Source organism: Leuciscus leuciscus (assembly GCF_965113295.1).
Source record: "Leuciscus leuciscus genome assembly, chromosome: 19".
Taxonomy (NCBI): Eukaryota; Metazoa; Chordata; class Actinopteri; order Cypriniformes; family Leuciscidae; genus Leuciscus; species Leuciscus leuciscus.
Window position 1 is genome coordinate 30205973 of NC_138743.1, and position 24705 is coordinate 30230677.

A 24705-nucleotide genomic window follows, 5' to 3' on the forward strand; every position below is an offset into this window, starting at 1 on the left:
ATCAAAATAGAAAACAGTTATTTAAATTTTAACTTTTAAATTATTATTATATTTTTTTTACAAAATCAGTACGAGTGCCTCTAGAATCCCTAGATAACAAAATTGTATTCATCAGAGGCTGGGGTAAAACTAACTGACATGAAAGTCAGAGTGAGATTCACAGTAGCCATAGCAACTTGTCAGTGCCTCCACTCAAACAGGATGTGCTGGGTTACCTGTAGGAGTTCTGCAGCCCCGTCAGGTAGGCCAAACTCTCGGAGCACACGGATCTGCAGCTCGTAACTGACTGTGGCGCCCTCACCACAGTTCAGAGCATACGCTCGCTGCACCTGGTCTGTGTGACGCAGCTCCTGCAGCCTACGGATCATTTCCTTCACTACTGCCAACCTGGGCACTGAAAGACCGGGTGAGAAAAGGAAAACACATGACTTAAGTTAGAATAAATGTGTAAATACAGATGAATAAGTGCATCAATTAATAATACTGCATAACAGGTCATAAATAGAGATGTATAAAAGATGGGTATAATTGACAACAAAAAGTTTTTTTTTTAAATTGGTGTTGAATTTTGTTTTATATAACACCCACAGCATCACAAAGCTTGCCAACATACAAGGCCAATGTTCCCACTCACATTATACATGTATATATATAAACACTGAATTGCTTCTTGAAAACAAACTGCAAAATTAACTTCAGAAATCAATGTCTCATGGTTTGATTTATGGGAGTCACAACTACATCTAGATTAGGACAATATAGTTGGCCTCTGTGAAATATCTCTCTAAAATGACTTGATTGTGGTGTTTGTGAGTGATTAATTTGATCAAGTATAAACGAGTATTACAGATACATAGTAGACATAATGATGGGACTGAAATTGTAGATTGGCTAAAACAATGCATGATTACAAGGCATGAATGAGCGCTTAACCCACCTGGTATCTCATTAGCAACCACAGACGGCGGAGCTGTCTGGCTGCCAGCCATTTGCTGGTGGTTGATCATGTGACAGCACTGAGGGACGGCATTGTTCACCATGTAGAGTGTGTCGGGTACATTGGACATACGAACCATGCGCAGCCTAACCAGATCGGTCTGCTCAACCATCATCTCCTCCAGAACCGCCTGGAGGAACACACATACACAAAGTTTGATGTAAGTCATATAATGAAATGGGTAACTAACTAAGGTTATTCTATAAACCAAGTGCCTTTTCAAAATTATTTGATTTCAAGTATAGTCTATAAGACTTTAATATATAAAATTAAAGAATTAGTGAATAGTTCAATTGTATATTTCTTTCAATAACTTTTCCCCATGTCTTCATCTGTTCATTTTAATGTAGCGGTTAAATATTCTGCTGTATGCGAGGTGAGAAAGTATATCCTACCTTGGCCTCCTCCACATAAGGAGAGAAGAGCCGTGGGCGGACATAAATGCCAGCACTCTTCTGCCGGAGCCAGGCGTTGGCTTTGCCTCCCTCTGCTGTGGGCAGCATGTCAGAGGGAGGGGTGCTGATCAGACCCCTCTTCATCTGTTAAAGGCAGAGGAAATGTCTTTACCGATACGTGACGAGAGAAGTCAAGAAGAGCAATGGTGTGTCTGTTTTCTTTATTACAGAATAGCACTGAGAATCAGAATAACTCATTCATACATCCATCAATATTGACATTTTAATCATTTTTATTCAGAGTGTGCTGTACATAAAAACAATAGTTACATGTTTCTCATTTGGCTTGTAGTGTCATGAAAAATTTCTTATGGAGGATGATGGGTGGTTTCTCCATCATCCTGATTTATATAACACACGTTTTAAAAGGACAAACTATCATTCAAAAGTTTGGGGTGTGTAATTTGTTTTATGGTTTTGAAAGAAGTCTCTTATACTCTTATACCAAGGCTGTGTTTATTTGATCAAATATACAGTAAAAACAGTTATATTGTTATACTAGTTATATTGTTACAATTTAAAATAACCATTTCTATTTTAATATGTGTAAAATGTTTATTCCTGTGACAGCAAAGCTGAATTTTCAGCAGTCATTACTCCAGTCTTCAGTGTCACATGATTAGGGTTGGGTACCGAAACCGGTTCCAATAGGGAACCGGTTCCGACGTAAACGGTAGTATCGAGACCGAATAAGAACGCAGCTTTCGGTGCCTGACTTTTTTCACCGCCACATATAAAACATCTCGCGGCACGAATGATCCAATAACAAAACATCTAAACAACATTAAATGATCAAAGTGCTCGTTGCCGCTGCGATCAGTGGCGCGGATACAGTGTTTTCTCTTGTGGCTCGCGCACACCACACTTTCTTCACTCGGACGCGCGCTTCAATACGTTGCAGAGATCGATCTATTTATGAGGCTATATGAGTTTGTGTGCGGAGAGTTTGTGTGTACGTGCCCGCGTCTCAGATGAGTATGTGCGCGAGTTTGTGTGTGTGCTCGTGTCTCAGATGAGTATGTGCGCGAGTTTTTGTGTGTGTGCGCGCGCTCGCGTCTCAGATGAGTATGTGCGCGAGTTTGTGTGTGTGTGTGTGTGCTCGTGTCTCAGATGAGTATGTGCGCGAGTTTTTGTGTGTGTGTGTGTGTGTGTGTGTGTGCTCGCGTCTCAGATGAGTATGTGCGCGGAGAGTTCCGCGCGTCTCGTGTGTGTAGAGTTTATGTGTGTGTGCGTGAGCGACTTTAGATGTGACGTTGTGCATTTCATATAGTTGGAGCATTCAGCAGTATACATGTATGTGTGACTACTTAGTATATGTGTATGCAAGCGTTTTATGTGTGCGTGAATGAAGTTCGATTTAAGCCCTAGACGGCGCCTCATATCTATTCGTTCTGGTGAAATCACAAAATATAGCCTAATGCACACAAAGTGTCCCTGCTTGATATACAACCACTGATGAGCATAATCGGTTTAAAAAAACAACAACAAACAAACAAACAAAAAACTACGAATGCGGATTAGAACCCAAAACCTCTGACACTCTTGACTAAAGTTCAAGTTCAGCTGCAGTGTTCCTCTTCGGGTAAGTCTAGTATTTTAATGCCAACTGCAAATCTTGCATATCAAGTATGAAGTATATCAAGTATATTTATATGAGGCTATACTATGTGTGTTAAATATTTCTGCTCAGTGTCAGATATTTCTCTGTTTTGTAAAAGTCTATAATATATAATACATAATATAATATATATATATATATATATATATAAATAAATAATATGAGAAGACAACATTTTTATCTTAACTTAAGTGTTTTCGGCTACATCAGTAGCCTTTTAAACGGCACCATTTTTTATTTAATCAGAAATCAGAAAATCTTTTTCAGAAAACACACACAGGTATTATTTTTTTTTGATAAAGTGTGTGCGGTTTCATTTTCTTAAGTACCGGTTTAAGAACCGTTTAAGCACCGGAACAGTTTGAAAAATACAGAGTAGGTACTGGTATCGGATAAAACCCAACCAATACCCAACCCTACACATGATCCTTCAGAAATCATTCTGATATGATGATTTGATGCTCAAGAAACATTCCTAATCATCAATGTTGAAAACAGTTGTGCTGCTTAATATTTTTTATCAGGATTCTTTGATGAATAGAAAGATCAGTTTCTCAGGGACAGGGGCTCAAAATGTAAAAAAGGGGCATCTATCAATACAGAGTAATTTCATTATAACAATTACAACAGTATTTATATTGGATGGATGGATGGAATTTTGTGTTTAAATCTAATGTGACAGGCCCTTAATGTGCCTGTTTAAGCTGTACAAACCAATGACACAAACACACTTACAGTGTCAGAGAGGACCTCACTGTTGGTGGGTAATATGTGCTCAGTTCGGACGAAAGGCAGCAGCGGAGAGAGAATCTCTTTAAGCTCTTCCAAGTCCAGATCCCTTCTTTTCACACCACGTTTATTCACACTATGTGCAGTACCACTTAACAGGTTAGGCTCTGGGGAACACACAGAAACATACACAGTCACACACAAATATTTAAGCTGGAGGAAAAGGTGGCCCAACTTTTCTAGCCCACAATATAGATTAGACAATGAAGGGTGGGAGGGTGTGCACTTCCAGAGGATTAGCGGTATCACTATGCAGCACCACTGGCTGCTGCTGTGCCCTTGAGCGAGGAATTAAAGCTCCTCTGTTCAAGGGATGCTGCACTGCAATGGACCCTGAATTACTATCTACACCAAATTAGGATCATGTATAAAGACTGTTAATGACAAAATGAAGGTGTAGTGTTGCATTGCTGTTTCCTTTTAGAATGTGTTCTGGGGGGAAAGCAATCAAAGATCGTGCTGATGGTTTGGCACCAGCTATAAACATTTAAGTCATTGTTAGTCTGGGTATATTTGATTCTGTTGGGTACACAGAGCAAGTGCAGACCTAGGTCTGGAGCTGCCAGCCATATGCTACGCTTCTGTACTGCAGAGCACTTGGCCTGATTTCTCAGTGCTGAGCCAGTCAGAGTCATTACTAGACATTAGGAGGATTGGGGAATAAATCATTAGACTGGCATAGTTTAGACCACCATCTATGGCAAGAGGTGAAAACAGGGACAAACTCAGCAGCACAGAAAAAAGTTTGGGCCAGAGAAAAGTGTGCGTGTGTGTATGGAGTAGATAGGGATTAAAGGAATAGTCAGGATTAAAAATTTTGCCTGAACATTACTTTCATTCCAAACCTGTATGGACTTGCTTTCATCCAAGGAACACATAAGTAGTTTAGCAGAATGTCCAAGCTGCTTTTTTTTTTTTTTTTCATACAACAACTGTGGGATAACAGGCTGTCAAGCTCCGGATATCACCATAAAAGTAATCAATAACTTGTACACAACACTTCAAGTCATACTGACCACATTCATGATATTTTTGTCTTTTCAGTATGACAGACATGGTCACTATGAACACATGGAATGAGCCATGTAATAATTATTGTAATGAAATATACAGTAGCATTCAAAAGTTTGGGGATAGGAAGGTTATTATTTTAATTTTTTTAAAGAAATGAATATTTCTATTCAGGAAGATCAAATGTGCAATTGATCAAAAGTGACAGTAAAGACATTTACAATTTTACAAAAGATTATAAATGTTCTGTAATATTATAAATGTCTTAATTTTCTTTCCCAAATAAGTGATGTTCTTTTGAACTTTCTATTCAAAGGATCTGACTAAATGTATCATGGTTTCTACAAACACATTCATTTTAAGTTTCAAACACTGATAATTAGAATGTTTTTTGAGGACCAATTCAGCATATTAGAAAGATTTCTGAAGGATCATCTGACACTTAAGACTGGAGTAATGATGCTGAAAATTCAGCTTTGCTATCACAGGAATAAATTACATTTTAAAATATATTAAAACAATATTGCACTTGATGAGCATAAGAAGAGACTTTCAAAGGCATTTACAAAATTCTTACTGACCCCACAATTTTGAACGACAGTATATAAATACTTTTGTGTTATACAAAAAAACAAAACAACATAAGAAGGTGAGTAAAAAGATGACAGACTATTCCTTTAATGCGTATCTAGTGACAAATGTCTGTGTGTGATACCTCTATCGGCCATCCTCTTGATGAGCTGGTGTTCGCCCCACTTCACAACATACTTGAGGATGTCCTGTTCACTGGCCTGTGAAGAGGGGAGAAGAACAGTATAAGTTTGTTACTGAATTTAGCCAGCGCTGCAAGGCTGAAGGAAACTGGTGTATGCAAGCTTAAAGGGCATATTGCAGGTTTTATTTTTTTCTAAATTAATATATAACCTTGTATGAAAAAATTTGTGCATGATTTCAAATGGTTTTGCAAGACATAAGGGCACAAATTTAGTAGAAAACGTGACTGTTTCCTTGACCGCTTTGAAAAAGTGTTTTTACGCATATTAAAAAAAGCATATTATGTCATGAGAGGGAGTTGTTTGCTGGGCTCTGCGTTTGCTCAGTGCAGAGTAGGTTAGTATTCAGTAGGAACGGTCATGATTCAGTGCGTTTTGATAGTTATTGTATTTAAATTTTCCATCGTCATGGTAAATTATAGCCTGTCAGGACGTCGAGTCCACAGGTTTCCGAACAAGAAAAATGACGGTGCTATCCTCCGTGCCTGGGTGCGTTTTGTGCAGGTGAAGAGACGGGACTTCACTTCTGCATCTGCTTCGAAAAACGCGGTAGTGTGTAGCATTCACTTAAGACCGGATGAGTATAATCCCGGCAATATGATGGAGTTCAATGTGGGATGCCGAAGCAAGAACCAAGTGAGACTCCGGACTGGTGCGGTTCCTTCGGTGCACACTGTCACAGCACCTTCATCGGGACCGCCCGGTCCGTCGTCAGCATGTGGTTCGGCCGCCGGAGGAAACATGATGGTCACGGATTTGTCAAAGATCACTTAGTGTGTGGCGTTTGTCAGATGCAGAAGTAAAATTCTCACAAAAAACATAGCCTTAATAGCGTTTTATAAGCATACATTTAAAGAGAATCTAGTCCCTACATTATTTTCCTATATATTGACTCACTGGGTACTGACAATATACTAACATAACCTGCAATATGCCCTTTAAAGATGGCACATTTAATACAACAGAACAATCTCTAAAAACAGGATATATAAAACCAATGAATTTCATAGCAGCAAGTCCTGCAGGTGCCAGTGAAACCTGAGCAAAATGATTTTGCTATCTTATCTCTTACTGGGAATATTGCACAGCCAAAATCTCATTTCATTCATCGACAGAAGCCGATCCAGGTTTAATGGACATCGGTTATCCCTCAAACTAAATTACATTTTTTACAAACCAAATTTTACCTTTCCTTACACTTTTTCCTATTTTTTTTTTATTTTTGGGGCTTTTTGCCTTTTTTATGGTACAAGAGAATGCAGACAGGAAATTTTGGGGCGAGGGAGAGAAAGGGGGAACTGGATTAGGACATGACCCAGGGTGGACTCACTTTAAAGAAAGATTCACCAAAAAATTTAAATTTGCTGTTAATTTCCTCACCCTCAGGCCATCCAAGATGTGGGTGTAATTTTTTCTTCAGTAGAACAGTAAAGAAGATTTTTCACTGAAACCGTGGTCTTTGGTGATTCAATTTAATGCAACTCAATGACTACAGTAACTTTGAGAATCAAAAAACCATATACGAAACAAAATGAATACCTGTGGCTCCTGGCAATATATTGAGGTCTTATGAAGTGAAACGATTGGTCTTGTGCAAGAAACTCAACATTATTTACAACATTATTACCTATAATCCACAGCCTCAGCAAACAGTCCGGAGCGCATTCATGGCAGTCTGGAGCGTGAGCTTCCTGTCGCATAATGACGTATGCGCAGCAGCTCAGACACTGGGAATCTGTGAAAAGTCAATCTTCCCGATTGAGATCATGCAAGCGAATGAAATCTTAATTTTTTATATAGGTTGCGGCTTCCAGGATAAGCAAATAAGTACCACTTTGATGAACAATACAACACACGCATCTTCCCTCTCTGTTGTAAACAAACAGCTTCAGCTCACGTCTGAGTTTGCTCCCGCACAAATGTCATTATGCGACAGGAAGCTTGTGGTTCAGAGTTCAGACTGCCATGAACACGCTCATGACCTTTTGCCGAGGCTGTGTATCACAGGTAATAATGTTGTAAATAGTGTTCAGTTTCTTGCACAGACCAATCGATTTGCTTTATAAGACCTCAGTATATGGCCAGGGGACACAGGTATTAATTTTGTTTTGCCCGTTTATGGTTTTTTGACTTTCAAAGTGACGGTATCCATTGACTTGCATTATATGAATCACCAAAGACCACAGTTTCAGTTAAAATCTTCTTTACTGTTCTACTGAAGAAGAAAAAATTACACCTACATCTTGAACGGCCTGAGGATGAGGAAATGAACAGCAAATTTTCATTTTTGGGTGAACTATCCATTTAGCCCTTGATCTCTGTGAACCAACAACTCTTATATATCTAGGCCAAGCCCACATAACTTTTCAAAAATCATTTTGATTTAGATTGATTCACAAATGAATCATTCAGATCGATTTGTTAACTAACTGAAAATACCACTAAAGTTTTACTCTACTAAAGCTCGTCTAGACAATAGCAATTTCTAGCTAATGATATAATGTAAAATTGAGCATAACTACAAACATTGTACATTCATTAGACATTACAATGACTTAAGATTTCATTAACTTCAATCTCATTTCCAGACCTGAAAAAAATTAATAAAAATCACTTATTTTTACAGGTCTTCTATGATCATGGCAATGAATCAATCAATCAGTTAATCCCTTTTCTGAGGGATAGTATATCTATCAAACCAACACTATAGTCTCTGTTCATGTTTGTTTACAAATTCTCAGTCACTAGAGGGATTAGATCATTTCAACAGGCTTGACCCGGGGTAGAGTAAGCAAAGACTTGTAAACGTTGAAGAGCTAGCACACATGAGTGTGAAGGCGCTAACAGACTTCTGTGTGCCAGGCCAAATCCCAGATGGGGTTACAGCTCTCTATATAAGCTCACTGAGGAGACGTAAGGGGGTCATCTGATACAGTTAACTAATTTGTCCAAAAACAAAAGCAGGTGACCTTCAAGAGAAGGGAGCCCTGATCAACAGAGATCGATAAACAGACTGATACTAACACTCTGCTGTCTGAAATAGATAGGCCTTAAGCCCTGCATTGATTTGTGGACTGAAATAAACACAATTTTCCCAATAGTGCAATATGATGCAGTGCAGTTACCCTGAATTACCCCTGTATGTTTCCAGAGAGAAAATAAGCTTGACCTTGTTGTAAAAGCACAAAAATCACATGTAAGAGACCTTGTAGTGAAGGTCTTTGTAAGATTAAGCTAAAAAAAAATTATTCAATCGGACCAACATTTCCCAACCTTTTTCCGAGGAAACCTTTTTAAAAAAGCAGCAGATTTTTTTGCAAACATGAATATATTTTGTCAAGAGCAAGTCTGAGGATCCAATAATATGTCCTGTGTGAACAACCCCTTATTCTTCATGTTTCAGTTAACAAAATTAAATTGTTCACTTATAAAGATTGATTATTTGAAACACAATCAGCTCTTCCCTAAATTGGGAAATCATGAACTGGACAATCTTGCACTGGGAAATCTGAAAAGAACTCGGGGTGAATTGGTGTACGGTCATCACCTGCAGATAATCAGACTGAATGGCCGCCAGCAGGTGCTCCTTGCTTAGTTCGTAGAGGACATCGGAGGTCATGACCTGGCTGAACTCCTCACACAGGAAGTGCATGGCCTGCCGATGAACCCATTTGGAGCCATAGGGCTGTGAGCTCCACTTCAGGATGGCCACCACAGAGTCTAGCGAGATGCTGTCTGCCACAATGTCTTCACAGCCTAAGACGAATAAACAAAGACATTGCATTTTATTTAGGTATAAACAGAGCTTCAGCTGCTCTTAAACATACAAATCTGTGTCCAAACGAAGTTAATCAAGATTTTAAAACAAAAGAAATGGGTGATCGAGATGCTCTCAGAATAGGGCACTACCTGTATCTGCCCTCTATCCATTTTACCCATTGCTGAAATAATTCTCATCACCGCGACTAATATAACACTTGAAAAGTCCATAAATACACCAAGAATATATTCTATCACAATATATGCAGATATGTTTAAAATATTAATGAAAATGTATGCATTTAAATGTCACAGAGGGAACCGATGAATAATTTACCCAATTATTCACATCTAAAACACTCCTTTATGCTGCTTCAAACTGTGCCTTGAATTACTGATTTGATCTGTTTTGTCTCTTCATTTCAATTCATTCGGTCTCCTTTTCCAGTCAAAGACCGAATGTCAAAGGAGAGGCATTCAGTTCAGTTTAATCAGTAAATGCCACCAATTTTTTTTTTTTTTTTTTTTTTTTTTTCTGTGCTTGATACAAAGACCCCTGGAGCAGTGGAGAATTTCAACTCCAATGCAATCCAAGCCAAGCATCTCTAGAGAGCAAGCTTGGTTTTCCCTTTCTAACAGGAATTATGATAAATTCAGTTCCAACAATAGTTTGTGTACAAAATTGTAAAGATGTGTTGTATCGTATCTGACGCAACACATTAATCAAAAGTAACAGTAAAGACTATTTCAAATAAATGCTGGTCTTTTGAACTTCCAATTTATCAAAGACTCCTGGGGAAAAAACTGCATCCTGGTTTCCACAAAAATATTAAGCAGCAACTATTTACAATATTGATAATAAGAAAAGTCTCTTGAGCACCAAATCAACACATTGGAATGATTTCTGAAGGATCGTGTGACACTGAAGACTGGAGTAATGAAATAAATTAAAGTTCAATTAAATTGTAATAGTATTTCACAATATTAGTTTTTACTGTATTTGCTTTATCAAATAAATATAGCCTTGGTGAGCAAAAACTCTGACCCCAAACTTTTGAATGCCAGTGTATAGGTGACATTTTCTAAATTAATAAGTGTTAATGATTTTTTTAAGAGCTTTGGTGAAAGGTAAGCTTATCAGTAAATAACTTATATTTCAGTCATTTCCTCACACATCGTATTTGGAGCTTGGCAGTATAAATCATTATACGTCTTTAATGGTATGGAAGAAGAGCAGCTCAGATAATAAATGCTAATAATGCTCTGCCTAATAATTCACTTCAAGCTACAAAGGAGGAAAAAAAAATAACATGGTGATGGAATGAGGTGAGTAAATGACAACATTTTCATTATTGGGTGAACTACTCCTTTAAGTGTTCAGGCACACTGTGCTGATCAGTACCATTAAATATTCAACTGGATGGCAGCCTGCGTCAGAGCAGACGCCTCTCTCAAAGCTCTGGAGACAATTACATTTTCGAACTTACATATTTTGTAAGTAAATAAGCAGTTTTTCAAGACTCTCCATGCAAACACTCATATGATGTTTAGGAAGACAAATAACAGACAACAAGCATTTGTAGTCTTATGCCATAACACCTGACCTGTTGAAAACCACAACTTGTACCTTATGTCTCCAAATATATGATCAGTCACCATAGTTGTATGTGAGAGTGTTTGGAATGTCTTTTGTACCCCCACATTTCATCTTGCATAGCCAGACCTTTGCCTAACAACATAAGGTGTCGGCTCTATAGCCACTGCAATTGGCCAATGAACAGCCACTAATTCAAGAAGAGGCCATCTGATAGAGATGTGAAGTGACCAATCACAGTTTTGTTTTGATCAACATCCTGTTAAGGGGCTGGTACATGTTGCTACAATAACAGAACAAAAATGGGATCACTTGGGAATCCAAAGGTTTCTTGGCCAAGCTTGGAAAAGAATACTTTTTCCGTATGCCATCGTTAAACATGCAAACATCTACTTTAAATTCAACTAAATTTAAACAAAACACTTGATGTCTTAATTTATATTCTGTGCCATTCACACGAGTCTAGTGTTGGTTTGACAAATATACTATGCCTAAAAAAAAGGAGGATTAACTGATTGATTCAGCCTGCAAAGTGCTAAGGTGTATTGTTTAGGTGTCTGAAACCTAATGACAATGTCTTCTCTTTTGTGATGGGCACCACATAGCCTGAGGGTGGCGGCTCACACGTCTCCAGCCTGGAGCACACGGAAGATTAAGAGTAGCACTGCATCTGTTCCACTGCATGGCAAGAAACCATTTAGCATGCAGCAGCAAAGCAGTGCAGAGTATTCCCTCATAAACCCGTCCCAGTTAATTATAATCTCTGCTCACAGAACCATAAACTTGTCATTTGCCGAAAACAGTATCATATTAGCCTCTAGGGGGGATGTCACCCAGCATCCAAAAATCTCATCATTCTTTATTGACTTTGTGATCAATGTGTAGATTGTTCACGTTGGACATGAACACAGAGCAACAAATCAATGCGAGTTAATGAAAGTTAATGATTAGGTCCGAGTCAAATTCAAACCACAAGAATGATTGCAGAACTTACACCAAGGTGTTAATAATTATTCAAACATGAGATGAGTGTCCTAAATTGAGACCAGAAACAAAAGTCTGCAAAACAATAGCAATGCATGGCAGGGAAGACTTAGCACAAACAACATACAGTGTTTTCCACTCAAAAGCAAAGCCAAGTGCAGCCAAGTGCAGAAGATTTGATGGTAATGAGTCCAGAGCAAACGCAGCAGATTTCATCAGTACTTCAAATGTTATTTTGTGGACTCTGTATCTCCTTACCATATCTATAAACATGGGAAATGCAGATAAACAGTGTCGTTTTTTTCAAACAGCCTCTCAATGTTTGCTTAAGAGCAGATTCTTAACATTGGGAATGAAAACATCTGTTCAAATTAACAGCACAAAATCTGCATTTACACTAAACTGCTAAAATTTAAATGGATTAGTGGGATCTGCACTACACAAATAAAGAGATGCAACGCAAAAAGTAAAACTAATTTCAACAGAAAACTAAACCACAAGCAAGTGGTGTAGTAATAAACATACTGAATATGTTTTATAACATATTCAGTACACATTTTAAATAGTTTTCCTCTTAAGAAACACATTTTGTCAAGGACTCAAAGCTAACAACAAGGCCATGTGATGTGAAATACCTAATGGTAGTCTTGAGCTCATTTTACAGTTGAGTACACCTGATATTGGAGGACCACCGCAACACAGGAAGGGAGCAGACACAGTGAAGGACTAATCATTAGGGTATCCATTAGCCTTGAACAAGTGCAGTACCCCAATTACCTAGCCAGAGCCCCGGAGCTTGATATAAGGGGTAGACAGGCTAATCGACAGAGGAGGAGGAGAGACAGAGTGAGCCAGTCGGGGAGAGAAACTGTGACATGCTGAGAGGAAGAAAAATGGGAGAAGGAGTAAAGATTAGGAGGGTAAATGTCAAAAAGGACAGAGATAGTGGAAAATTAGCCCGTTCTGTATGACTGAATGTGAAAGATGGAAATTACTGAAAGATACAGAGATGAAAATGAGAAGCGAAAGAGTGAAGGAGCCCCAGAGAGGTGCTAGGTTCAAATTCTCCATGACCTTTCAGACAAGCTGTAACAGACAGAATCATTACAGAGCTGACTGTCTCTCATAGGCTTAATGGAAACACCACCAGCAATCTGTGTTAATACTAATCAGAATGGTGCCTTGGGGGCAGGAAGGGTTTCTGTATTGAGTTTGAAACACACTCTAAAGGACATCTGACTGAACCACTCGCACAAGCATCAAAGCATTGCCATTTCAAAAGTACTCTCTCTCTCCAAAGATATCAATATTAGACCTGTTCTCTCTAGGAACAGAGGCGATGAGGTGACAGTGTTTGTTACCCACAAGATTGTTGTTATTCCCTTCCCTTAAATCAGAACAAATTGTGATGTTAAATAATGAATAAGCCATAAGAAAAGGGAAGCCAAAATCTGAGGGATGCACCATATTAAATGTTAGACATTTATTAAATTTATTGATAGTCGATATTGTTTACTAAATTATTGTACATGCTCATTTGGTCTATTTTTACATTTAGATTACCTAGGCTATGTCATCATCTAACCCTCACTTAACGTTATTCTTTAAATATTCTACAAATTTCATAACACTGTTAAATGTCACTTTTTAAGCAAATCTCAAAATAATATATTTCATGCTTTATGTTGTGGTACCTAATTTCACTTGTAGCATTTAAAATGATTGATTGGTTTATTTTCAGAATATTGGTTGATAGCTATAGCGACAAAAAAAAAAAAGAGGAAATATCAGTGCATCCCAAGAAATTAAATACCTTTAAATCTAATAAAGTATGCAATATTATCAAGAAAGCATAACAATCTTAATAAATAGTTGATGATTTGTTTTTGTTTTTAGCTCATTAGCAGATAATAAAAATATGCAGTCGATCACCATTTACACTCTGGAACCAGACAAACAAAAAAAGAATAAAAATATTATTTCAATGGTTTTATTCAATTAAAGTATAAATTGAGTGTCTAAAAAGCTTTAAAAAAGAAAAAACCAAGATCACAAAGACCTTGCTTTATGGAATTTTGAAATGCTCCAGCAGTCCAATTTTCATTGTTAGATAATGATGAAATATCAAAGCATCCTTTTAAAACCATTCAACTTAATGAACAGTGACACAAAACTGTAAGCGGAACAAAGAATGAAAAATACAAATGAACACATACTGGAATGCACAAAAGGTTTTCAGTTTGTGAATAATTTCTCTGTTAAAACCCAGATGTCTCTTTTTCAAATGAGAAGCAATGCATTTTTTAAAGGTGCTGAGAACTGGAAGAAATGTGCACAGCTCTCTCTAGCTCCCACCCTGCAGGCCCATCGATGCAGCATTTCATTTGCACTACAGAACAGACCTATGGCACGCCACACTGTCAGTTAATGTTATCGTCACAGGTGCAGTGTCACGCTCAGCCCTGTGTCACTCGGTCTATCAGTTCATTCACGGCACAAACCCTCACCAAAACAACTTCAAGTCGGCCTATTTCCATCACACTGTTTGATAACGGTCTCATGTGCTAAAGTCAGATATCGGTTCTGTACCACCACTTTGCATCATCTTATCCATCCTGTAAGATACTGATTAGATGCTAATTTTTCACCCAGAGGTCCACTTAGTTAGCTAGGTTTCCTGCAAAAAAGAGCCGTCATTTAGTTTTACAGGAGCAATTATTACCCTCTATCTGACCATTAGAATTAAACAGGCTGTTTAATTTGCTAATGCACTTTAAGACTTATATGTAAATGATCTCTGTTACGATTGAGAGTGTGACAGTACTCTGAGGTTAGCCAATGTCATTCATTACGTTGGGCCAAGTGCCAAGTTACTGAATAACCGTTAATGTAAAAGCGGGCCTAATATGTTAATTTGCACATGGTTGTGACACAACAACACTGCATAGTCTACACTGTATAAATTAAATATAATTAATACAATTAATCTTTACGCTACAAAAGTGATTTTCTTTTTCTTTTTCGTTGTCTGATTAACATTGGTGACAAACAGCTGCAGGTATATTAGGCTGCTGTCACTTTAAGACGAATATGTGGATCCAATATAATGATACACATCCGTTTTCTTTCTCAGTTGTTTACAACACATAACCGACTGTTTAGGAGGATACTTGTCGAGTGTGTAATTCTGACATAATTTTGCATGCACGTGTAGAAAAAAAAAGAAAAAAAAAAGAGAAAGAGAACCGAATTCGGTGTTTACGTGCAGACCGGTCTGTGCGTGCACAGAAAACAAAGCGTGAGTTCCGTGATGTTTAAACTGACATGTATAAAAAATACATGCAAATGATAAACTTTTAGTCTATGATGGTTAAACTTTGCAATTAATGACGAATCACATACGTTCCGAACCGGGGGGCAGCTGGCCCGTACGGATCACAAATCAACTACGATCCCTATACTTGATATCGCACATCCTGATATTGGACTACTGCGGATGCGCATCGTGATATCAATGCTAAAACAATATATTGTGCAGCCCTACATGGTATCATGAAACAAAATACATTATTTACTCTTTTCTACAATGTATTTCCTAAGAGATACCAAAGATAATGATACAAGTTAGCTTATTTAGGTTTATGAAACACATAACTTTAGGTCAATAGTACATTGGGCAAGACTTTGTTACTTTCACTGCAGCTACCAGTTCACATTTTCTCTTGACGTCAATTTTGAGAGCAATGAGAAGGGAAAATCACATGACTTTGTTCTTTGTTGTTATGAAAATGATTGTGCTCCTTTTATTTGATTGACTCATGTGCAAGCTGGGGAAACATACGGCAGTCAATCGCACACATCAGAGGCCAAAAAAGCGAGCACATCTCTTATGCTTCTTTACTCTCAAAGAAAAGTATTTTTTTTTTGTAAAAGTGTCTATTTTCCCCATTAAACAGGCAAACAAACCAATTCACAGCAATTAAATCCAACAAAGCGAGAAAGGACAAAACATTTAGGAAAGTTCTCTCCATACACAACTGATACAAGTTAATGGCATCTGTGCATCCCCACCATATGTCGACTTAAAATTAATTGCTTAGGTTTAACAAAGAGGTTAACAAGATCCACAGCTGCAGGAGCTGATTTCCCGCAGTTAGTGTGAACAAGAGTGATTTTCCTCTGCAGAGCCGGTTCCAGACCAATGGGTGGCTTTTTATCAACGTGTGTCTGTCTGGTCAGCACATTAATTATCTTTTCCATGTACCATCCACTGGCCAGCTGCTGACAGGGTGTAAAATGACTGCTGTGCCTCTATTTCCTAGAGGTCATCGCCACCTTTGTCTCCCACCGGAGGCTATCAACACACACGCACTGAAATGACCTCAATGATTGCTTGTGTTCAGTGCCGAGTACTCCATCTTGGGCTTCCTTTGACTGACTTGTCCTTGCAAAACAAACAAGCAAATGCAATGACTAATGCAAATGCAGTAATGTGGAATCATAAAATTGTGTGTTGAAAATCTCATGCATCACAAACATTGTACCATATAAAAATAGCTGTTCAAGTTTTCTGAAAATAATCAGATAAGTTTGTCAAATCAAAGTCAGGGTTGCACAAGCGATTTGTATTTAATTGCCATATGTTTCATGTCACTTGGAAAAGAAATCTAGAAATGATGTGGCAAATGGCGCACCATGTTCAGGAAGAAAACAAGCCCTCCTGAGCTCATCATCAGGCTATGCTGACAGGACTGAATCGGATCGCTATCTGTTACAAACCACAGCTGACCAATGGGTCATAAGGATCAGCTGACACGGACGCTGCAGACCTGTGCTGTAGATTTAGTAATTGAAAGGATGGCTGGCTCTCTGAAAAACATATCTTTGCACAGTACAGCTGAAGCCCATCACTTTCAGCTGTAAATAGTGATAATCTGGCTAATTCTACAATAGGGGCTGATGATACAAAGTACGCATGCAAGAGATGTACAAGCCAGTAAATGTGCAACATGGGGGCTCTTTTTGAGAACTAATACACCGGCAGATTTGGGCAAGGAGGCAGAGATAAATTAGATGTAAATTACTTTGAGAACTACTTAAGATACCACTCAAGGAAGTTATTTCTTCCTCCAGTGAGTAGGGCTAATTTTATATCGTCAGTAGAATTTGATGGTGAAATAAAATTCAAGTAACAGTGAATACTGCAATGATTTTAATGCCTTTTTATTTGATCATTAAGTTTCCAAAAGACCATGTAATGACCAAAGTAGATTTGTGATACTCATCGTCTCATGACTTTTAAATCAGAAACGTTATATTAACATTCCCAAACTTTCAAGTATCAAAAATGGCCCAAAAGGTAAACTGACTGAACTCAAATCACTTAAATGTTCAAAAACGGTTCTGGAGTGGCATTTTTCATGTATAAATATGCAAATTAATATGGATATTGGTCATATTGATGCATACACTAATGTTCAAAGGTTTGGGGTTAGTATGATTTTATGTTTTTGAAAGAAGTATCTTATGCTCACCAAGGCTGACATTTATTTGATCAAAAATACAGTAAAACAGTAACATTGTGGGAACACAATATGTGTCATTTGATCAGATTTGTAAGGTAAATCATTTATAAACCTACACCAACAGCAAGTTTAAAAGTTGAAACCCTGGCTCTGAGTTTGCATGTTTTGATGTCCACATATTCTTGTTTAAGAAATAAGAGTGGCTGTAGCATTTCTTTCATAAAGAAGTGGCCAAATATTAAAGATTAAGTGGACAAATAAGTTAAATGTTTGGCCAATATTAAACAAGGATTTGAGATGTAAAGTGTAACAACAACAATCCCCAGGCCATTGGCACTCTCTGCAGGCATTTGTTATAAAACGTTATGTATTTTAACAGTGTTGTTTAATAAAACTATATGATTATTTGTCTTATTTGAACCAATTATTATTTCCTCATTGTTATTATATATGTATTTTAAGTCATTTTAAAGGCTATTGTTTGCTTAGGTTTATTTTTATTACTTTTTTTGTTTTTTTTACATTACTCATATTCGTCAAAATAATTGACCGATTACTCTAACAAATGAACAGTTAGTAACAGCCCTAATATTGTGAAATATTATTACAATTTAAAATAACAGTTTTCAATTTTAATATATTTTAAAATCCAATTTATTCCCGTGATGGCAAAACTGAATTTTCTGCATCCATTACTCCAGTCTTAAGTATCATGTGATCCTTCAGAAATCCTTTTATGCTGATTTAGTGCTCAAGAAAAATGTCTTATTATTATCAAGGTTTAAAACAGTTTTTTTCAATGTTTTGTAACATTATAAATGCCTTTACTGATTATAAACAAATTTTAACCCCAAACTTTTGAACATTATAGGTATATTGTTACTGGTGCATAGAGTGTTGTGTTAGAGCATTAATGAAAACAATCTATAGCATTCTTCATATTATTATGGTTCATTTAGTAAAAAATTATGCTATAAAAATACATTCTTTTCCACTCTTAAACTCTAGCATAAAACATATTGCATGTACTTAACAAATAAGTGGCTATACATAAACCTTTTAAACATGTAATAGAGAGCCATATCAAATTTCATCAAAAGGCATACAAAATATCAAGATGCTTTAGCTATATCACAGAGACTAACCAATGAGCACAGCCCAACCAATAAGAACTGGCTTAATAAACAGTCATTTTTAGAAACTACAGACTCGGGACATTATACATAAATCAATAGCTGAACCCTGCAGAAAACATTGACAAAAAGAAATTAGAAATTTAAATCTAAAATGCAAGTGTTGAGGTGGGTGACCTATTCTTCTACCTCCTGCCATAATTACACAAGGTTAATAGTGTTTAATATAGGGCTTCTTCAGAAAGTTGGCCCTGAAGCAGATTTATCTCACTTTGATCATTATTAATATTAACTATACACTCCTAACAACAGGACAAATTCTACATTCCTTAGAAACCCTGTTTCCCTAAGTAATATTAATATAAGAGGAATTGGATGAGGGTATTAAGAGGAGAGCAGAGGTTGCAGTACATCGTTGTTGGGTACATATGGGAGTCTCTCACAAACAGTAATCCCAACATGAGGCGCATAAACTATAGCAACCCCACCCTGTTCCTCAGATTGTCCCTTGACAGCTTGTGAATTAATCAAGCAGTAAACAAAGCTGGGCGATTGTAGAGCAACGAAACAAAAGAGAAAGACTAGAAATAATGGATAAAAGAGAGGCTAAGGGTATTTTCACACCTGAAAGTCCGCACCAAGGTCCGAACTAAAGTTCATGTTTTGATACATTTTATGCATTCGGTAAGTTTTGGTTTGGTTTCACATTGCAATTATGCGAGCGCCCTGAAGAACTTTACATGACATACTTGCGCCCTGTTTTCATCATCTATGTGGGCTGCATCTTGACAATGATTGGTTTGTAAACGGGCGTGCGTCTGTCGTCAGCGTGTTGTCAATTTGTGTTTGGTTCTTGAAAAAGAAATGCAGATATATAATCAAGACTATCTTTCCCACAATAAGAAAGCAATTAAAACTGTTTCTGTTTGTGAATCCTTTGGTATTTTTATATAATGTTTAGCCCCCCCACTTGTTTTTTTCTATTTGTATATATTGCAGTTCTGACTGTACATTGACTTTGTTTGTTTGAAGTGCAAAAAAAATAAAATAACTTTGACAAGAATGAATGAACAGACGTATATTTTTGCCACTATACTGTTATTATTACGCCATTACTACCTGCAGCACCAACTATACTCGAAGCTAGTTCAAATTCACCAAATGAACGTCCTCGTTGTGCGAACATTTTATTGTCGCTGGCAGGAAAAGAGGAGAAGACTACAAGCAATCCTGCGAGAACCACCAGAACTTCCTGTAAATGGTCTGAAAGTCCAAACCATATAGAAAGTGCTTTCACACTAGAAACGAACCAAACCTTTGTTCAGTTTGATCCGGACTGAGACTACTTCTTTTCGTCTGACCAAATTTTGTCTGTTTGGTCCAGACCGTGGTCCGGGGGAGGTTTCACACCTGTAATTTTGATTCGGATCAAACCGAAAAGTCTGAAAACCCGGACCAAACAAGGTAGGTGTGAAGGTGTGAAGACTTACCTTGAGCAAGCATGCTGAACTCCAAGAAGAGGGCAATGTGGTAGAGCTCCATGGCCTCTTCGGCTCGGCTCATGCATCCTCTCCCAGCCACTAGCGCCTGGACTTCACCAAGACTGCCTTCGGAAGGGCTCCCGCGCAGCACCAGTGAAAGGTCAACCGCATCTGTGTACATGCAGTGCAAGACCACTCTGGCATATTTCTTGGGAATTATGGATTCGTCGAGGATAATACGGGTGGGGGTTTGTAGAGTGCGCTCAGTGATCTCCTCACCCGAGCGGATGCGTCTTTGCAGAAGATTGCGGAAGAAGGGTGAGCGTGCCGAGAGCACTGCCTTATGGGCCCTTAGCTCCTCATCAGGCAAGCTGTGGCTCAACCCTGCATTTCCACTTCCCATGCCGCTAGGAGAAGGTCCACCTGCTCCGAAGGCCTCCACCAGCTCAGAGTCCGAGGAAAAGCTCAGCAGCGAGTCAAAATACGGCATGTGCTCACAGAGGTTTCGCATGTCGGCTTCTAAGGTGTTGGGCGTACCGAACTCCTCGCTCAGTCTCACCAGCACATCCACGTTCTGCAACCTCACGTCCTCCGAGCCCAGCTCACCCGTGTAGAGGTAATGCAGCAACGAGGAGAACATGGGCGCATCCATGCCCGCAGTCCCAACGTCCAACAACACCTCAGCCCCATAACCCGGTGACGACGAAAGCAGGGTTTTGAAGAACGGGCAGCGGGCGGCCAGAACAGCACGGTGTGCTGGGAAGCAGGAATCCTGGAAGATCAGGTCCACGTCGGTGCAGTACTTGTGCTGATAAAGGGTGGCCAAATCACGCTGCAGTGTGCGAGCCTCGGGCCGGGCCAGACCCGCCTGTAGACTGAGCTCTTTGAGTGCCGCCGTGCCCTCATACTCCTCCACCAGGGCGTTGACATCACGCACATCCCACCCCGAGAGGAGCTCGCGCATCTGTCGCGCATGGTCGGCCGAACGACTGGACTTGCGTCGCTTAATGAACCTCCTCTTGAGCGTAGCCAAACCGGAGCTCTTTTTCTTCTTGTCCTGAGGTTTTTCAGGGCCATGTTCTAGGCTGTAGAGCTTGGACTCGCCGCCATAACCCTGTGGTGCATAGGAGGCGCCTGGTGACAGAAAAGAAACATGCCATGTAAGAGTCTGGATGTCTTCAAATTTGTCAGCAGGAAAATGTGCATTGTGAGGTCTGCCTATGTTACAATTCAAGTTTATTCCAAATAAATGCAACACCACAGAGCTTTGCTTTTTTGCAAGTGCTTTAGAACAATTCTGAAATGCAATTGACTTTTAATAGCTTAAGACTGGTGGAGAAAATTGAATGCAATGAGTAAAAAAAAAAAGTACTAATTTAAATTGAACTCCGTTTCAAGAATTGTCTCTTTATAACAGACATCCATTAGGATTAGACCCAAAAAAATTTGTGCTATTTTTTTGAAGAAATTTAGACAATTAAACAAATTCAAAAAGTTTAATTTTTTAAATAGTGCATGCAAGAGATCACTACTTGACGTAGCACTGCATAAACAATTCCAATTTCAAAAAGGAAAGTATGCATCTCCAAACCACTTAATGTGTACTTTTAACTTTTCCCCCCTCTAAATCTCTAAATTTTCACCTGCCAAAAAAGGAAACTATGAAGTCATCTAATGTCCTCCCCAGCAAGGCTAATATCTCCCTGACGACACTTAACGTCTCAATCCAATGTTCCATTTCTCATTGTAGGCCCACTGTCATGCATGGCTTAGCATTTTGAAAGCACCATTACTTTACTGATCTCACAGACAGCAAAGACATGAAAATATTCACATCAGAATATGCCGTTAAAGCCAGACTCTGTGGGATACTGAAAGGGGGGGGGGATAAATAAATAAATAAAACCACACGAAGCAACTGCTGACAGTTGTGATACAATTTCCAAGCCTTTAAATTAATACAGACAAGATGTTACAGTGAGAGAATAAGAAGACTGGTGAAGTCAATAATTTAATGAGTTTCTTTTTCTCTGTGCTGTTGAACTGTTTCTAAACATGATCATTGAGTTTTTTGTTGTTGTTTTTTTTTAAACAAAAACTATGTAGAACTATTTTATATTCTAGTCAAATAGGAACTTCTGTCTTTGAGAGAGATTTCCTTTTCTTGTAATTGAAAAACACATCATCGTATTGCAATGTGATTCGAAGAGTTTAGGTCTTGTATCCCGCTGACACATGCAATCGGATAGCTAAAAAAAGATGTAATAGTGCTCAGGCTGTCAGACCTTTTATATTGTCATCAATCACAGTAGTTGCTAAACAACGAAGGACAAATATCTCTGTTACAGCATTCATATGAGAGTTTACCTATGAAGGTCTGCTGGGTCTGTGGGTTACCCCCGAATCGAGGGGAGCACGAGTGAGGGTAGCTGGAGGCATTCACACCCATCCTCTCCCCCCTTCTTCCTCCTTTTAGTCACCCTGCTGGATCATTCCGTTCGAGCGTCGACGCACTGTAGCTCACCGCTCCACTCAAACAGACCTATATGAATGTGGCGACACTGCACCGATGTCCGTCATTCCTGGGCAAGAGAGAGAGGAAGGGGGAGAGTTAATACACAAAGTCAACAAGATAGTCATGAAATTTGGGCAAAAAAATAAAAGAAAAGTGAGCACTTAACTATTTATATTATAGCAATAATAATTACTCTTATTAAATGACAATAAAATAATTTATAAATATAGCCTAATATGACCCATTTCTAAAAATATTTCTTTGATTTTTTTTTTTTACAGTAAAAGCGCAAAGGTAAAATGGAATTGAACTGAACTGTTCTTGTTCAAATCTGAAAAGAAGAAACAAAATGAACACTACAACCAAATGAAACAGACTACATAGGAAGAGCTTTGATGTTTACTTCTGCTCTTGAAGGCCATTACAATACTGCTGGAGGATTCTGACTTACTCAAACCCTCCCACTGATGTCATGCTAATGCAATCTGACACAGAGGCACAACTGGCTTGTTTACTCAAGCTAAACAATGTCTACAGTACTTCATGTCTCTTTTCAGTTCTCTGTAATCTCCAAACTTTGGCCTGTTGACCTTGCTTTGGCCTTCAGCGCTCAAGCCTGCAAGTTCACACAATCGGCACAACACAATTTCTTTTGTGATTTAGATGTTTAGATTTAGATGTTCTTTTACATGTTTTATCTACATTTCAAACTTGCGCTGCCAGAAGCTCCTCAAAGGGGGAGCCCATAACAGTTTGGGGAGACAAACGCTTTATATACCCAATTTGTGACATTGAGAGAGAAGCAAAGTGAAGCATTTCAGGCTGAGCCAAGCAGAAAGCCTAAGGAGGCCAGAAAGAATCTACCTATACAGATAAACCAAGCAGATGTTGTGCACAGATCCCGATCTGCTTGCTTAACGCTGGACTGTGTTGTTTGTGATATCCCCAGAGGTCAGAACGACCAAGACTCTTTTCCTCTGACAGGGTGTGAACGAAGCTGTCTACAGGGTAAATGCATTGCAATGTGCTTTCAGCTGATGGAAATCCAGGTCATATAAATGGTCAGTTGCACAGCAGCTCCAGCAACGTTCCCCAGTCTGGCTAAAATACAATGACTACTTACTTCATAGGGGTGAGCGATATGACCAAATTCTTATTCCACGATATGAGAAATTTTATTTCACAATAACGATATTTACTGCTCGGACAAAAAAAAAAAGAACAAAAAAGTTGATGTTTGGATTTAAATAGGCAAATGCTTAAGTGTCTATGGTTGGATCAGTGATTGCAGAGATTATTATGTTTCTAGCATGTTATAGCCTATGTTTGGCAACAATTCTTCTAACCCTAATTGATAGAGTGTGTAGCTTTTCATTTCTTAACCATGTAGGAAGACACATCATGTCCATATTTCAGGATGACAATGTCAAGATTCGTCAGGCTCAAATTGTGAAAGAATGGTTGGGAGGGAGCATGAAACTTCCCTTTCAACAAAGTTTTCAACAAAAACAATGAAAAGTTAACTTGGCAAAAAGGGGCTATCATTTAACTTTGTGATCTTTGTCCTTGAAATATTTCCAATTTTGCAGATGTGCAAGGTTAAAACCTGCCCCTAGCCAATACGTTATGTTTTGCAAAGTGGCAGGTAATTTTTGCTTATCTGCCAGCCACTGTGGCAGGCGACCTGAACAACATCTTGGATTGACTGACAAGAAATGACGTTGCAGTGGTTTCAGCTTTATGTCGACAGTGTGGATTATTTATAACATGAGAAAAGAAAGCTCTGCAGGTTCACTTTATTTTGACATTGCCTGATTCTAAATATTGGTGTCTACAATACAATACTATACAAACAATAATGACAAGCAATGACAAAATATATATTATTAATATTACAGCAATTAGTGTTTTAATAATTATGAATAATTAATAATGTATTGGTTTTCCTATCTTTATAATAACAACAACAAAAACAACAACAATAATAATGGGGTACCCCAAAAAACTAGGGGTATGACGAGATCTTGTGCGTCAAGATCTCGCGATATTAAAACATGATATTTCTCATTGA

General features: G+C 38.3%; 1 protein-coding gene and 1 long non-coding RNA gene across 2 annotated transcripts in view; one reads left to right on the forward strand and one right to left on the reverse strand.

The window, feature by feature from the left end:
* Window positions 1–24705, reverse strand: part of btbd7 (BTB (POZ) domain containing 7) — a 59836-nt gene that overhangs the window by 7412 nt on the left and 27719 nt on the right. The window contains exons 2-9 of the mRNA XM_082148373.1: window positions 22487–22701; window positions 20129–21253; window positions 9191–9399; window positions 5586–5661; window positions 3806–3966; window positions 1393–1536; window positions 938–1127; window positions 216–394 (exon numbers count right to left, since the gene is read on the reverse strand). Of these exons, the coding sequence (XP_082004499.1) occupies window positions 216–394; window positions 938–1127; window positions 1393–1536; window positions 3806–3966; window positions 5586–5661; window positions 9191–9399; window positions 20129–21253; window positions 22487–22568 (2166 nt within the window). The 5' untranslated portion in view covers window positions 22569–22701. The remainder of the gene's footprint in view (window positions 1–215; window positions 395–937; window positions 1128–1392; window positions 1537–3805; window positions 3967–5585; window positions 5662–9190; window positions 9400–20128; window positions 21254–22486; window positions 22702–24705) is intronic.
* On the forward strand, window positions 10344–18001 carry LOC309482828. Its single transcript, XR_014200390.1, has 2 exons — window positions 10344–12404; window positions 12448–18001. It is a non-coding gene; the product is annotated as an uncharacterized lncRNA (long non-coding RNA).